The 17,095-nt window shown below is 39.4% G+C and overlaps 1 protein-coding gene across 2 annotated transcripts; it reads right to left on the bottom strand.

The window, feature by feature from the left end:
• Positions 1–995: 995 nt before the first annotated feature.
• On the bottom strand, positions 996–11,808 carry COMMD6 (COMM domain containing 6). 2 transcript variants are annotated; one of them, XM_007960578.3, is made up of 4 exons: positions 11,695–11,808; positions 11,595–11,606; positions 4,565–4,717; positions 996–1,199 (listed from the first exon to the last, which is right to left on the bottom strand). In XM_007960578.3, exons 1-4 carry the CDS (start codon positions 11,734–11,736, stop codon positions 1,149–1,151), a joined length of 258 nt encoding a protein of 85 aa, XP_007958769.1. In that variant the 5' UTR covers positions 11,737–11,808; the 3' UTR covers positions 996–1,148. The 2 variants fall into 2 exon arrangements, with proteins under 2 accessions (XP_007958769.1, XP_072870497.1); XM_073014396.1 differs by lacking the exons at positions 11,595–11,606; positions 11,695–11,808 and adding an exon at positions 10,366–10,657.
• Positions 11,809–17,095: the final 5,287 nt, after the last annotated feature.

A 17,095-nucleotide genomic window follows, 5' to 3' on the forward strand; every position in this document is an offset into this window, starting at 1 on the left:
TAGGAACACAATGACACTGGTACCCCACAGAATTGAGGGAGGGACAGAGAAGGGATCTTTGGTTTCTCAGAATTCTAGGATCATTAATGCGTTGGCATCCAGAGGGTGGGTAATAGAAATGTCTGTGGGTAGTTGGTGTGCACAAATGGCCCATCAGCTAACTCATCAAGCTGGTGAGAATCTGAGCGCACAGGTGTGTTGCGGCAGGCAGCAGTCCTGGGCTCCTCACAGCAGTGTGCTACCTAGCAGAAAACAAAGAAGAAAGTGGACTCACACGGGACCTGCAGAAATGCAGACAGGGTGTGAAGAGGGTTTAAATTTCCAATGTGGTGGACCAGAATGTCTTGATCTATTTCTAGGCCATCTATTCTATTCCGGTGGCCTATTTGCTTACTTCTAAACAAATGCCATACAATGTGGTAGCTTTATAATATAAAAGTTTAACAACAGGTTTATATATTTAAATCCAAGAGAGATCATCTAATGCAGTAACTTGTGCCAACAGGTTAACTCAGTCGTACAAAACTCAAAGACTAAAACTTGTCTTTCCAACTCTGTGTATGTATTTGAACTTTCTACAACCATTAATACCAGAAAAAACTGAATGCTAGACTAATACTGTGTAAAGGAGCAATGGTCAATCTTAATCTGATTACAACTGTTTGAAAAAAGAAGCTCACTCTTCTGACTGCCGTTATAATAAGTGATGGCTATACAATTGAATTTGTCAAGTTATCCTAATCAAATACTACTTTTCTGATTTATATATATATTTATATATGACTCAAGATTGTTTATAAAATGGGTTCCATCCAGTACAAGTTTTTAAACTACTGTTGTAACACATAAATTTGTGCTGCCTCCAATAGCAATGATTCAAATGTTAGTCTGATTACATCATTCACATTATCACCAAGTACAACCTTTAAAGTGTCTAATTCAGTCACTTTTATAAAGCACATTCACAAAGTTGTGCATTGATTACCACTACCCAATTCCTGTTTATCTGATTTTTATTATTTAAAAAAATGGAAAAACAAAAGTGCATTTTTCATTCAATAAATGTTCCATCCTTATGTGGTTCTGTGGCAGAAAGTGAAGTCCATGACTTTAGAATGATAGCAATTTATCAACCAAAGAATCCGTCTTCACACTGTTTCAATAACTGCAGCAATTTCCTTGAACTGTTTGTAGAAATTCTAGAGAGAAATGGGGAAAATAATATTAATTTTGATTTTAGAAGATATTTAAGTAGTTATTTTAATTATATCTGACTACCAGAGACTATATAACATATTCAGTTTGCATTTTAATGTTACATTCTCAATTACTGAAGGTTGCTGTAAGAAATAAACAGGTGCAATTTGGTACTGCAAGCAAAAATACTACTGTAGAGTTGGATAATTATCTCATGACTAAACTTTTCAAAAAGTACATGAGAAAGTCCTTTTAAGATCACACCAGATTTATTAAATACTCAGCATTGTCCTAGACACTGAAAATAAAAACAAAAATAACAGGTTGGTTCCAGGCCTCAAAACACTTTCAATCTAGTAAAGAACTGCATTTCAGTGTGGTAGGGGCTGTCTCATTTAAGATTATGGGTTCAATTACTAGAAGAGAGATCCAACATTAGCAATGGCTTATATGGTAGAGCTTATTTCTCTGTCATTTAAAAATTAAGCTGGTATAATGGTTCTCCTATAGAAGTCATCTTCTTTTACATCTCAGGTAAGAAAGGAATCAGGCGAATTGTTCTTCTGTCTTCTCCTGTACCTACCAGGAAGCCAGGAGACAAATTTGAAACCTAACCTTGGCAATCAGGATACCTTCTAATGATTGACACATCTGCATTTTCCTTCTTATTTGGTCTCAATTTTTTATTTTGCTACTTAAGAGGATTTGTATTGTTTTAATTTATATGCAAATTTGTCACAGAACAAAGCAAAGTGTAACTATTTCTTTAAAAATATGTCTTGATGTTCAAAATTTTAGTTACCAAACAGATATAAATTAAAAGCTCAAAGAATGTTCCTTAGCTCTCAGTCATGTAATGTGATTAACAGGTTATCTTGTGGTCAGTTTTAACCCATGTAAAAACTCTTTAAAAGAGTTGCCTCTAATGAAAATGTTTTTGTGTATATTTAATATGTTTATAATGTATGTATATATTATATGTATATACTATGTATGTGTATACATACACACATAATGGAATATCACACAGCCATAAAAAAAGAAGGAAATCCTGCCATTTGCAACAACATGGATGAATCTGGAGGACATTATGCAAAGTGAAATAAGCCAGACACAGAAAGGCTAATACTGCATGATCTCACTTATGTGGAATCTAAAAAAGTCAAACTCACAGAAGCAGAAAGGAGACTGGAGGTTGCCAGGAGCTGAGGCTGGGGTCAATGGGGAAATTTTAGTAAAAAGGTACAAACTTTTGGTTATAAAATAAGTAAGTCTGAGATCTAATGTACAATATGGTGACTACAGTTAATAATACTGTATTGTTTAGTTGAAATTTGCTAAAAAAAGATTTTACATGCCCTCAACACACACACACTCTGTCCCCCAAAAAAGGTAACTATGTGTGGAGGTGGATGTGTTAATTAGCATGACTGTGGTAATCATTACAAAATGTGTATGTTTATCAAATCATCACATTGTGAAACCTTCGAAATACACAATTTTGTCAACTGTACCTCAATAAAGATGTGGAAAAAATTAATCCATTTGTGCTTTTTTTCCCTATGAGAAAAAATTTCTAGAGGTGGAATTAGGATAGCACAAATGCTGCACAGAATAATAAGAATTAGGCCAGCACTGTGAATTACAAGAAAAACCAAAACGTATATTCTCTCTTGAAATTGACTGAGTCTTCATATTTAGTTGAATGTCATTCCCATATCACAATATACATTTATTTCCTTTTCACTGAGTCTCAGTTCCAAGACACTAATCAACACTAATAATGTTAAATTTGTGAACATTATTTTTGTTTCAAAGCAGGGATATCTATTTTAAATAAAGAAATCAGGCTGAGCATGGTGACTCACACCTGTAATCCCAGCACTTTGGGAGGCTGAGGCAGACAGATCAACTGAGGTCAGGAGTTTCAGACCAGCCCGGCCAACATGGTGAAACCTCATCTCTACTAAAAATACAAAAATTAGCCGGGCGTGGTGGTGCGTGCTTGCTATCCCAGCTACTCAGGAAGCTGAGGCAGGAGAACCACTTGAACCGGGAGGCGGAGGTTGCAGTGAGCCGAGATCATGCCATTGCACTCCAGCCTGGGCAACAAGAGTGAAACTGTGTCTCAAAAAAGGAAAAAAAGAAAGGGAAAGAAATTATTTAAAATATAGTTTATAAAAGTAGAAATCAAAAGTACCATAAAGTGGTATATGAAAGAGTTTTATTTAAAAGGAAGCCTAGGACCAATATAATTTTAGTTTGTTTTACGAAGAATCACTTTTTATTTCCATTTCATTCACGATGGTTGCTTTGACTTTTAGAGTACTAACTGCTGTTACAAGTACTAAGTGTAAGTACTAAGTTAGTACTAGTGTAAGTGCTAAGAATAGATTCTTACCTATTCATACCAAAAGGAACAAACCAAACAAACAAAAACAAAAATGTACAGGACAGTTAAATTCATGACAAAACATCTCCAGTATGTACATTTAAAAGAAAACCTGGCCGGGCGCGGTGGCTCACGCCTGTAATCCCAGCACTTTGGGATGCCAAGGCGGGTGGATCATGAAGTCAGGAGATCGAGACCATCCTGGCTAACGCAGTGATACCCCGTCTCTACCAAAAATACAAAAAAATGAGCCAGGTGTGGTGTCAGACGCCTGTAGTCCCAGCTACTCAGGAGGCTGAGGCAGGAGAATGGCGTGAACCCAGGAGGCGGAGCTTGCAGTGAGCCAAGATGGTGCCACCGCACTCCAGCCTGGGTGGCAGGGCGAGACTCCGTCTCAAGAAAACACAAAAAGAAAACCTGATTTATAGCCCTCCCCACCACGACCCTTACTCCCCCTTGGTTACAGAAAAGAGGTAGAATGATAATATGGTAACATAACTCTAAACTACTGAGTTACTTAAGTCCCTAGCTGATAAAGGCAGGCAACAAGTTCACTTGCTCTGACCTGCCTTTTGTAAACATTATTAGTTAGAAAATTCAGGGTCAGCACTATTCAAAGATTCATTTAGCTTAACATTCTTGAACATTAAGCCCAAAGGAATAAGAATAAAACATTTAAATGCAAAGTAAATATTCTGCCATTGAAGATAAAAATTTCCTAAATATACTCAGAGGAGTACTTTTCAAGTGATCAAATGGCACAGTACACACATTCAGCACATTATATTGAAAATAATTTATCAAATTCCCAAAGGAGACAAATTCACATCTCTTGCATATACTACTAGTAAACGTAAAGCACATCAATCTACAAATAAAAACCATTAAAGTTTTCCCGAAGAAAAATTGTATATATCTTTTTATACGATGATTACAGAAAAAATGAGCTAAAACTGGATGAGTTAAAACACAAACCTGAAACTGTGGAATTGTCATTTCAAAGCACTTGGTCTTTACTTGGCCTGAATGATCTGCCACTTTTAGCATCACTGCAACATAAGGATACTTAAGAGATCTGCAAGTGTCTGAGCTCACAGCCATACCCAGTTTCCACTGAAAATCTACAAGCTTTAATAAGACAGAATAATACATTAGTAGTAACATTACCTGGACTGCAGATATTTATTCAATTTTACTGCACTCATACTCAACTTTTAGTTTCAACGCTGGTCGTATTTAAAGAAAGTATCTTCATTTTAATATTGCTAGAGGAACAATAATCAAATGAAAAAATGGAGAGGTAATAAGGGATATAAACGCAGTTAGAAAACACCATCGTAGTTAAAAATGGAAAAAAGCAAAAAGTGGGGGAAAATAAAATCTCCCCTCCAATGTATAATGGAAGTGGAAGGAAGATGTGGCAGTATTGGTTTCCTTTAACAGGCTTGGGATATCTTTTAGTTCACTTCGCTGTTCCATGCTCAAGCCTTACATTAGCATGTATAGTGATAAGGTAATTTTGGATTTCATCAGTGTTCATGACAGACATACACCCTGGGTGATGTGCTATGCAGTTTACATGTATTAAATACCTTACTGAATCAACATAACATTATAGGTTATTGTTTCCACTTTGTAGATGACAAAAGCCAACTTCAGAGAGCTTAGGTAATGTGCATAAGGTCACACATTTCTGGAATCAACTGAAACCAGTCTGTTTGACTCCAAAGATGATATGCTTAGTGACTACTGGTTGCCTCAATACTTTTTAATCTAATTCCTGTCAATGACTGCTAAATGATGCCATGGCATAAAACATGCAGCTGTTAATAGTGCCTCAAAAACATGACTCTAAAACATAAAACACAGGGATAAAATACTGTCTGTCTTGTTTCCAAAGCTTAGCCTGATACATAGCAGGCACTCAAAAAGCACTTGCTCACTGACTGATACCTTTTTCTTTAAAACTAATGCTCACTGGGCAAAAATCTTCACTTGTTAATACATTTCTTCTTGTAAAAGTTAGGATTTTTGTAAATCCCACCATGTATCCTACCACATATCTATCACAAACACTGATGAAATCCAAACCACCTTATCACTATTTACACTAATGTAGTATTTGAGCTTAAGGACTATGGTGAGGAAAAGAAATGGAATGGTTCCCATGTATGCCTCAATCAACCATGGAAGTTATATAACCCATCTTCTATTTTAGGACTTTTGGGGTATGGAATAGGGGAAGGCATTTGTAAATCTCCCATTTTTATAAAAGGGGGACCAAAAATTCCTCCTATCTCAGGCTTGCTTTGCACCAATCTCCTATAGCATTAAGTCCAAGCTGGTGCTGACAAAAGGTTAACATCTTTTATAAGTAAAAAGATTGTATAAATTCATTTTAAAGAAAAGTTCTCCATATAAAAATAGAGAAAGGCAAATCACAAAATAACTACAAATTTCTAATAAACCTATGAAAATGTGCTCACCTTAAGAAACAAGGAATTAAAGCCACAATTAGATACCACTACACAGCTACCAAAATGGCAAAAATTTAAGTCTGAAAATTCCAAGTATTGACAAGGCAGGACGTGAGGCAATGGGAAGTGTCACATGCTGTTGGTGAAAGTATAAACTGGGCCAATCTATTAAAGAACTGACTTTAGCTATTAAAACTGAAGCTACGCATACTGTGATCCAAATTCTACTAGGGACAGAACTTCGAAAAACTTGTGAATGTGTACACAGGATACATATATGAAAATGTCCTTAGCAGCTTTATTCGTAATAGCCCTAAACTGAAAACCCAAATGTTCATCAGAAATAAAATGGATAAATGAAATGCTACACAGCAATGAAAATGAACTTCAGTTACACGTAAAACCAAAAATGTTAAAACAAGGCCAAAAGTTATGATTCTGTTCACTTAAACTTGAGAAAGAGGTGGTAAAACTATAAAGAGAAGAATATGCCTATCCTTTTGGGGTGGAGAGAAGTGGGCACTGATTGAAGAGGAGCATGTGGTGGGCTTCTGGGGGACTGGTAACATTCCATTTATTGACTTTTGCTTGTGGTTACATGAGTGTTCACTTTTAGATAATTCATTAACTGTCCATATTTTGTGCACTTTTTGCATATATACTCCAGAGAGAGCAATATAAGTGAGTGAGTACATTTCTGGTTGAAAGGAAGACTTTACTGTAGCCTAGGGAGTTAAGGGAAAGCTTTACAGAAGGCTTTAAGCTCCATTTTGAAGAATAAACAGAACAGGAATTGAGAGGAAAAGGTGTTTTATTTATATATACCATAAATGCACACCCAGCAAAGAATACATGCTTAATAAATATTGGGTGGAACCAATTACAGATGAAAAGAGTCAAAATTTGGCTTATGGATAGATATTTTTCTATCTTAAAGTAGATGGCTCTTGTAAGGAAATATGAAAAATAAAGTTGACAAAAGTGATCAAAAAGCCAGTAATTCCTTGCAAATTGAGCTTTCAGAGGTTTTCACAGTACTTTTATAACCTTTATCTTCCTATGGAAAACTTATCACATTAAGTCACTTAAACTTTCCCTATAGGCATTGGTGACTCACTGAAAGTTTTTCAATAGAGAGAATGATATCAAAATATTGATTAATGGATACTCAGGCTGGACACGATGGCTCACACCTGTAATTCCAGCATTTTGGGTGGCCAAGGCAGGTGGATCACTTGAGTGCAGGGGTTCCAGACCAGCCTGGGCAATAGCCCTGTCTCTACAAAAAATACAAAAGTATAAAAGTAGCCAGGCATGGTAGGGCACACCTATAAGTCCCAGCTACTTGGGAGAATGAAGTGGGAGGATCACCTGAGCCCAGGAGGTCAAGGCTGCAGTGAGCTGTGAGCATGCCACTGCACTCCAGCCTGGGCAACAGAGCGAGACCCCAACTCTGGAAAAATAAAAATAAAAAAAAAGAGAGAGAGAGATTCATCTGGTGGCAGCAGAACATAATAATCCAAGTCTGAAGTTATATAAGTGCCTGAACTAAGCTGGTGACAAGTAGGACTAAACCGATCATAAGAAGGATGCATTGCTAGGTCTTGATGATTGCCTACAAGATACAACTATAGTTGTTTATAGAAAATTATAAAAATTTGAGCTTGGATAACCGGGAGAATGCTGAGGTATCCAGTCCAAAAGTATCATTATGAGATGATACTAGGGCTATCTCAACAGGAATGTTCGGAAATAGGCTAAAAATCCAAGAACAGAATTCAGGAGAGTTCATGAGTAGAGAGAGTTTTAATTCCAGTTCAATAGTGATATCCAAATATTGAACCTCGAATTCATTTTCCTTTTTTTTTTTCCAGACAGGATCTCAGGCTGTTGCTCAGGCTGGAGTGCAGTGGCATGAACATGACTCACTGCAGCCTAGACCTCCTGGGTTCAAGCGATTCTTCTACCTGGGCTTCCCTCCCCTAAATGTTTGAGTAAGAAATAAGTAAGCAATTTCTTATTCTTAACAGCATTTAGACTCTACAACTCCTTGATGGAAGAAGTTCCATTTTTACCATCCACATTAAAGTGGCAGAGTAAAGGGGTGCCTATTTGTTTCTCAGAATCTGAAATAAAACTAGATTTCAAGCAGAAAAGCAAAGAAGGCATGCAATGCTGAGTTCCACTGACTATTAAAACAGTGAAATTGTCAGGTGAGGAAACAGGGAGACCTGCCATCAAGACACCGTGCAAAGTCAGTCTTCACAATTGAAAGAAAGCTAGGACTAGGTTTATGAGATAATTTCCAAAATTCTAACCTCAACATTTAAACGCAAAATGAAAGCAAACCTTCTAATAATTGTGGTTTCATCTTAAGTAGGAGTGAACTGCAAAGATTTTAAAAATACAATATAAAAGAAAAAAATCAGAACAGAGAACACTTACCACTATGAAGAATGTTAAAAATGAAACAATGTACAGTAGCCCCAAAATTATTGTATGATGAAGTATTGAAAAAGGAAAACATATAAAGAAACAAAAAGCTAGTAGTAAAAAAGGAAATATAAAAACATCCAGAAGTAAAAAGAATAATCAGGAAGTAAATATATAAAAAGGTAAACAAATTAGCTGTCATCACACTAAAAATTGATGTGGAGGCTGAAGTTACTATCAATATAAAAACATGACTATAAAAACTGTCTATAAAATTGGCAATTCCTATATGTTTTGAGTAAGGGAGGGAGGCCTCACTATTCAGTATATACTAAGCAATACTATATTCTAAGCATTAGGGAAGTCAAAAATAAAGCATAGTTCCTGACCTTCAGAATTCTAGTGGGGAAGGCAGACAATAAACAAAAGTATAATGAAATGGTAGCATTATAGTGTGATGAAATGCAGGGTAAGGTGACAGGGTGACAAGAAAGGCTATTTAGATAGAACCAGGGAAGACCTCTTTCATGTGGCTTTTGAACAGAAAGAGACTCGAATAAAATGAAGAAAAAGCCACAGGATCTGGAGAAAAGAACGTTCTGGACTGAGGGAGAAGCATGCTTGGTGTGTTCAGGGAACAATGAGGCCCAGGTAGCTGGAGGGGCATGAGCTAGGAAGAGTGGTAAGAGATAAGGAATCCATCTTCGAAGGGCCCTGTAGGCCACAGTAAATACCTACGACTTTTTTCCAGTGTGACAAGAATCTCTTAAAAAGCTCTGAGTAGTGGAGATACCTGGTCTAACTTGGACTACAAAAGCTCATCCAGACTGCCCGGTGAGGCACAAAGTTTAAGAAAGTTGGGAGACCCTGTTACCAGGCTACTGCAGTATTCCAGGAAAGAGAATGGCGGCTTGAACCCAGGTGGCAGCAAGAGGTGGTGAATATAGAGCGAGAGAAAACAATATGCTGATATGTCTGTATGTCAGGTGTGAGGGAGAGATGGGAGCCTAGAGCAATCCATCAATTTCAGTTCAGGCATTGGTTTCTGTGGAGCTTCTGCTCTAAGTTGTGGTTCTCTGTCTTCGCAGTCTGTCTCACCAATCCGGGAGATGGCAATTTACCCTGTGATCGCGCTTCTCGACAGATCCAAGAGGAGTTGTTGATTTTTCAGTTTGTTCAGCTTTTCCTTGCTGCTAGGACAGGCTGATGACTTCCAAGCTCCTTATGAGCTGGACCACAAAGTAAAAGTCTACCACTTTTTGTAATTTTCTCCATAAAACTTTTAAATATCTTTTGTTAGATTTATTGCAAGGTACTCTGTAATTTTTCTTTAAGAGATGGAGTCTCACTCTGTCACTCAGGCTGGACTGCAGTGGTATAATTAAAGCTCACTGCTGCCTCAAACTCCTGGGCTCAGGAGATCTTCTCGTCTCAGCCTCCTGAGTAGCTAGTACTACAGGTCTGCGCCTCCACACCTGATTAATTTTTTTATTTTTATAGAGATAAGGTCTTGCTATGTTGCCCACTCTGGTCTCAAACTGCTGGCCTCAAGCAATCCTCCCAAAGCCCTGAGCTTACAGTCGTGAGCCACCACGCCCGGCCTATAGTTTCTTCAATGTTATAAATGACATCTTTAAAATTATATTTTCCAACTCTTTTTTGTCTGAACTAAATAACGTTCAACAATGGAATCACCTTGCTGAACTCTCATATTAAATCTAATAACCTGTTTGTAAATGATCTGGCTTTTTCTATGCAAACACTCATAATCTATGAATGACTGTATAGAAGGATGTGCAGTAGGCTGAATAATGGCCCTCCCAAATATGTCCACATGCTAATCCTCAAAATCTATGAATATGTTACCTTAGGCAACAAAACAGTATTGGTAGATGTGACAAAATTAAGGACTTGGAGATGCGGAGATTTTCCTGGATTTTCCAGGTGGGCCAAATGTAATCGAAAGGGTCCTTATAAGAGGGAGAAAAAAGGGTCAGAGTTAGAAGGCAATGTGACAATGGAAGCAGAAGCTGGAATGATGTGCTCTGAAGATGGAAGCAGAGGCCACAAGCCAAGGAGGAAACAATCTCCCCTACCGCCTCAGACCGAACACAGACCTGCAGATACCTTGATTTTAGCCCCGTACGACTAGTTTAGGACTTCTGACCTCCAGAACTAGAAGATAATAAATTTGTGTTTAAGCCAAAAAGAGTTCAACTTTAAAAACCCTATAATTAGTATAATTCTGTTTCAGAATATCTTAAATACAAAACTTAACGTAAGAGAATGGATAAAATGACTTACGAAAGATCGACTCAAAATGCACTAAGTCATATAACTAAGCAAAGCCAGGTAGACGGTTGACAGCTGACTTCCCCTACTTCCCAGGAATCCTCAAAAGCAAAGTCAGTTAGAGAAAAATGACAGAGAGCAGTCAACGGACACCTCTCTCAGCCCCTGTATTCTAATTATTTCTTATCTCATCCCTTTCTTACATTTTGTATGGAATTGGGTAACTCCTGGCCTAAAAATACTCTAGTTTTGGTATTCCTATTCTGGGAAGTGTTATAAATTAGTTGCCTACAAATAGTTTATTAGCTAAAACAGCACAGCAGCACTTGAAAAGGAAATGGGGCTAACATATACTTTAAAAGTCAAATTCATATTCCTAGCATTATAAATGCATACTCTAAAAGGCTAAAATGCTATACTTCATCTTCAAAAATAACATTTTTTAGAGACTAAGAAAATGTTTGCGACGCTATCTCTGTAAATTTTCATAACTTCTTCTATATCCACCACACTTTAAAATACGGTGTTCCTAGCTTCGAATAAATGACGCCTAATCAAAGCCCAACAATCCCTGATCTGCATTCTTTGGGCTAGTGCGGGGTGGGGAAGAGGAGCTTTCATTACAATGGCAACGGCTACCGGCTCAGATGCAAAGGGAAGGAGTAACGCAAGGAGGCGGACTCAAGGTCACCGGCTCCGGGACACAAGACTCGGGGAGACCTGGGGAAGGCTCAGGGTGGCATGGTCTCGCAGCCGTGGGAGGCGGGCCGGCGGAGGACAGGGCGGGGCGGCCGCTCACTCACCTGGTTGGTGACCTGAAACGGAAACAGAAACACAATTTAGAGAAACATCTTTCTTGCTCCAGAGCCTCGCTGCCCGCTCTCCTTCCCGGTTGGCACTCACCTCGGACTTAGCATCCAGCGGCGGCTCGCTAGACGCCTCCATTGGCAGCGTCCGCTAGTTGAGCCCCAGACTCGAGAGAACACCCCCGACCAGCACTTCCGCTTCCACGTCCTGCCTCTCGCGGCCTGGCGCATGGGGCGGACGTAGCGGGGAAAGCTGAAAAAATCATCTTTATGTGACTCACACTTTTTCTTAATTAAACATCAATTTTAAAGAGATATTGACCTAAAAGGAATTATGTTATGGAAAAAGGCCAAAGATTTGGGAGATACTTTGAGAAGAGAAGCGCTAATTAAATTTATGATGCCGCTTCCCCCATCTAACACTGACACGTGGGCTCTTCCAATCTGGAGCGGGGCGGGGCAAAGCATCCCAAGGCACCCGTCCTCAATCCCAACCAAATTCGAAAGCAGCTGGGCGACCACACCCCCGGCCCTGCAAGGGAAGCCTGTGGGAACCACAGTTACAGGATGAGCTGCTTCGCCGGCCTAGCTGTGGGCGGGGGATGCTTTGCATTATCCCTGCTATTCCTCTTGCATCCCAGCCCTCAGTCTGGCTGCGGAATACCTTCTCATCCTGTCTTCCCACTTCTTTCCTACTGACCTCAAATCCATGCTACACAAAGTATCCACAGTGATTTTTATTTCCCGCCAACTTTTTATTTTGAAAAAATTTTTTAGAAAAATTGCAAAAAATAATTCAATGAACACCTATATACCCGTCATCTAGATTCACCAACTGTTCGCATTGCACACATTTGCTTTATATCGGCTTATATTAAGGATGATACTTCGCTTCTAAATGCTTGAGCATGTTGTCTCCTAAGAACTAGGACATTCTTCTAAATAACCACAGTTCAACTATCACATTCAGGAAATTTAACATTCTCTAATAGGCCAAATTAAAATTTCCCCACTTGTTTCAACAACATTCTTTAAAGTTATTCCCTACCCCATCCACAAACAGAATCTAATCAAAGGGTCGTCTTGAATTTGGTGATCATGTCTCTTTAGTCTCCTCTAATCTAGAACTGCACCGGTAAAGGGTCATCAGGACTGTGTTCCTCAATGAAGGTTCGGGGGTGGTGGGGTTTGGGTGGAGGACGGGGGCGGGGGTGCGGATCTGCTTTCAAGCTCATTCAGCTTGTTGGCAGAGTTCAGTTCTGTGCAGTTTCCTTGCTGGCTTTCAGATGGGGATTCCCAGCTCCTAGAGGCCATCTGCATTTCTTGGCTTGTGGCTCCTTCCTCCATCTTCGAAACCAGAAAGGGCACCTCAAGTCCTCCTCACACTTTAAATCTCTCTGATCTCCCTTTCTGTATGATCTCTCCTGTTCCTGTTCCTTCTTTTGCCACATCTCTCTGACTCTAGCCTGAAAAAATTCTCGTTTCTAAGGGCTGAAATAATTATTAGATCAGGTATAACCAAATAATTAAGAATAACTTTTTTTTTTTTTTTGAGACAGAGTCTCACTCTGTCACCCAGGCTTGGAGTACAGTGGCGCAATCTAAGCTCACTGCAACCTCTGCCTCCCAGGTTCAAACAATTCTCCTGCCTCAGCCTTTTTGAGTAGCTGAGATTACAGACATGCATCACCATGCCTGGCTAACTTTCGTATTTTTAGTAGACATGGGGTCTCTCCATGTTGGGCAGGCTGATCTCGAACTCCTGTCCTCAAGTAATCCACCCACCTCGGGTCTTGGCGTCCCAAACTACTGGGATTACAGCCATGAGCCACCATACCTGGCCTCTTTCTATCTTAAGGTACATAAATTTTAATTATGTTTGTAAAGTCCCTTCAGATCAATACCTAAATTACTGTTTCAATGAGTAATCAAGATGGAAATCTTTGGGGGAAGGCATTTTTAGAATAATGCTTACCTCAAATACCCTCATAGGTTGTTGGAGAATTACATTAGTTAATGCATGTTAAGCACCTAAAAATGTCCCTGGCATGTAGCACTCAGATACTAAGCCAAAAAACGAAAAGCAAACAAACAGAAACCCCCACTGACTCAAAGTTATTGGATGTGATTAAATGTACTAATTAGCTTGGGAGGATAGTCCCTGAATGAATCAGATGATTTCTTCTCTAAGGAAGTCAGATGAAAAGACAGAACACTGTGGTGCATCTAGATGGTCAGTGCATTGGTTCATTTTGCCAGGAAATCTTTTCTTTTCTTTTTTTTTTTTTTTTTGAGACAGAGTCTCGCTCTGTTACCCAGGCTAGAAAGCAGTGATGCGATCTCACCTCACTGCAACCTCCAACTTCCAGCTTCAAGCGATTCTGCCTCCGCCTCCCAAGTAGCTGGGATTACAGGCGCGTGCCACCATGCCCAGCTGTTTTTTTTGTATTTTAGTAGAGATGCGGTTTTACCATGTTGCCCAGGCTGGTCTTGAACACCTGAGCTCAGGCAATCCACCCACCTCGGCCTCCCATTACAGGCATGAGTCACCATGCCCAGCCCCAGGAAATCTTTTTCTTGAGTTCTTGTTGTCATCATGGTAAGGGGGTGGTAAATACACGCACACACGCACACACACACACCCCCCTTAACTTTGTAAAAATGCTTCAAAAAGGTGAAAAGATATGTATTTTAAAAGGTAATTTTTGTTATTTCTTTTTATTTTTCATGCATTTCTTTAAAAAATGTTTATTATTGTTCTAATTCAACATGAGTGCACCTCAAAAACCTATCGATCTGATTTGGGGAGAGTAAAATGTCATTAGAGTGTAGGGCAATCTCTGCCCATTGTTACTCCAGCAACACATGTGATAAACTGTTTATGTTTCAGACCTCCATCTTACAAGAGATCACTTACACAAACTTCGCAGTTGGAAAACACAGATGTTATGAAAAGAGTCAAAAAATGCTAATATTAAAAATGCATGAGTATAATTTTGTTTTATTTTTACGTAATGACATATAAGTAGAGCATACGTCGTAAAATATTTTTGGAGCTCTTACAGTAAGCCTAGTACTATCACATGCATAGGAAGAAATCCATAGAACTATGGCATAAACTCTGATCTCATGAGCATTACGGTGTAATGTAGAAAACGAAATTGATACTCAGGAAGCAGGCAATGCTTCAATTTAAGTATTTATTTTAAGGCTTTTTTGTGCCAAGTGATATGCAGTTGTCCCTCAGTATACTCAGGAGATTGGCTCCAGGACCAATTAAGGCAGATGACAACGTACCAAAATCTGTATATACTCAAGTCCTGCAGTCTGTCCTGCTGAACTTGAGTGTAGGAAAATTCTGCCTCCCCATTTGTGGGTTTAGCATCCCGGGAGTATAGCAACTTTGATCTGTGGTTGGTTTTAAAAAAAATCTCACCAGCACAGTTCAAGCCCATGTTGTTCAAGAGTCAACTGAAATTCTAACTCGAGCTAGCCTAAGCAAAGTAGCAGAAATTATTGTCTCACAGAGGCAGCCTCTGACACGTAGTGGTGGAGCCAGCTGCAGGGTCAACAGAATTGTGAGGTTTGAATAGTAAAAGTGCCCCATCTCTGCTTCTCAGTTGTGGTCCAGCTTTCTGCCTGTCTGCTGTCTTCGGTCTCTTCAGCTTCACCATACGTTGTTGGAGAGTAGTGTGTATATATAGACATATGACCACCAACATCTCTGGGTTCACAGCCTTATGACTCATGATCCAAGGAGAAAGAGGAAGCTGCCCATCCATCTCAATTCTCAGAGAAGGACTCTAGTTGATCTGCTTGGACTACTACTGGGTCTGGAGTGATGTGTTATTATTTTTGCCCATGCTACCTGCTGTGTTCATAAGGGGTAGAGTTGTGTGATTGGTAGAGTCACTGGAAGCAAAAGGGGTGAAAAGACATGCTCTATAGGAGATGGAGGTGAGAATGATGCAACAAAGCTTGGATGAAAATATACTAGGGAAACAAAATAAATGTGCACTCAACATATTTACTATACTGTATTACAATGCACTATCCTGCGTAGTCAATGGATATGGTATGCAGACTAACGCCCCCCCCAAATATGTTACTTTCTAATACCCAGAATTTATGAATATGTTATGTTGCATGTTTAAATAACAGAGGCTCTCTAAAAGAAAATATTTATTCGCGCATAGGGCACTGCAGTGGAAATACATATGCCATAGTAAACTATGTGCATATTTAAGGAGGTAAAGGAAGACAAAGGTTTTTAATGGAAAAATTAGGAGGATTACATAATTGTTTTGTGATAATTATCCTTGTCTACAAGTATTAACAACAAGAGTGATGCCAGTCAGCGGCTGGACAGGCAGTTGCTGGGCAGATGACCTTGCAAATATATTTTTTGTGTAAGGGTGCAACGGCCTTTGTGCAAGGTTGTTGTTTTGGCAGAGTCTTTTGTGATAGTTTTTGTTATCTGGCATTTATGCATGAAAGCTCTCTCATGGCCTTCCCCAGCTCTATTTGTCAAGGTTTCTTTTCCTTTTTTTGATACAGAGTTTTGCTCTTGTTGCCCGGGCTGGAATGCAATGGTGCGGTCTTGGCTCACTGCAACCTCTGCCTCCTGAGTTCAAGCAATTCTCCTGCCTTAGCCTCTCAAGTAGCTGGGATTATAGGCAGGCACCACCACGCCCGGCTAATTTTGTATTTTTAGTACAGACAGGGTTTCACCATATTGGTCCGTCTGGTCTCGAACTCCTGACCTCAGGCGATCCACCTACCCCAGCCTCCCAAAGTACTGGGATTACAGGCGTGAGTGACTGCACCTGGACCTTTTTTTATTTTTAACACAAGTGACTCCATTATGATTCTTAACAACTTTCACAATTACATAAAAAGGGGGAATTAAGGTTGCTAATTAGCTGACTTTAAAAGGAGGAGAGTTTATTGGATTACTCAGATGAGTCCAATGTATTCACAGGGTCCTTAAAGATGAAAAGTAGAGGCAGAGGAGTTAGAGTCAGAGAGAGAAAGAGAGTGTGTTACAGTGATAGATTCCATGTGAGAGACTCAGCCAGCCTTTGCTGGTTTTGAAGACAGAAGGAGGCCAAGAGCCAAAGAAGGAAGGCTGCTTCTAGAAGCTAGAATGGGCACATTAGCAAAGACATGGAATCAACCTAGAGGCCCATCAGTGGTGTACCTGATTAAAGAAAATGAATATATACACCATGGAATCCTATGCAGCCATAAAAGAGAACAAAATCATGTCCTTTGCAGCAACATGGATGGGCTGAAGGCTATTATCCTAAGCAAATTAATGCAGAAACAGAAAAACAAATACATGTTCTCACTTATAAGTGGGAGCTAAACACTGAGTATACATGAACATAAAGAAGGGAACACACACTGGGGCCTACTTGAGGGTAGAGAGTGGGAGGAAGGCAAGGATTGAAAAACGACCTATCCAGTACTATGCTCATTACCTGAGTGATGAAATA

Source organism: Chlorocebus sabaeus, chromosome 3 (genome assembly GCF_047675955.1).
Source record: "Chlorocebus sabaeus isolate Y175 chromosome 3, mChlSab1.0.hap1, whole genome shotgun sequence".
NCBI classification, from domain to species: domain Eukaryota; kingdom Metazoa; phylum Chordata; class Mammalia; order Primates; family Cercopithecidae; genus Chlorocebus; species Chlorocebus sabaeus.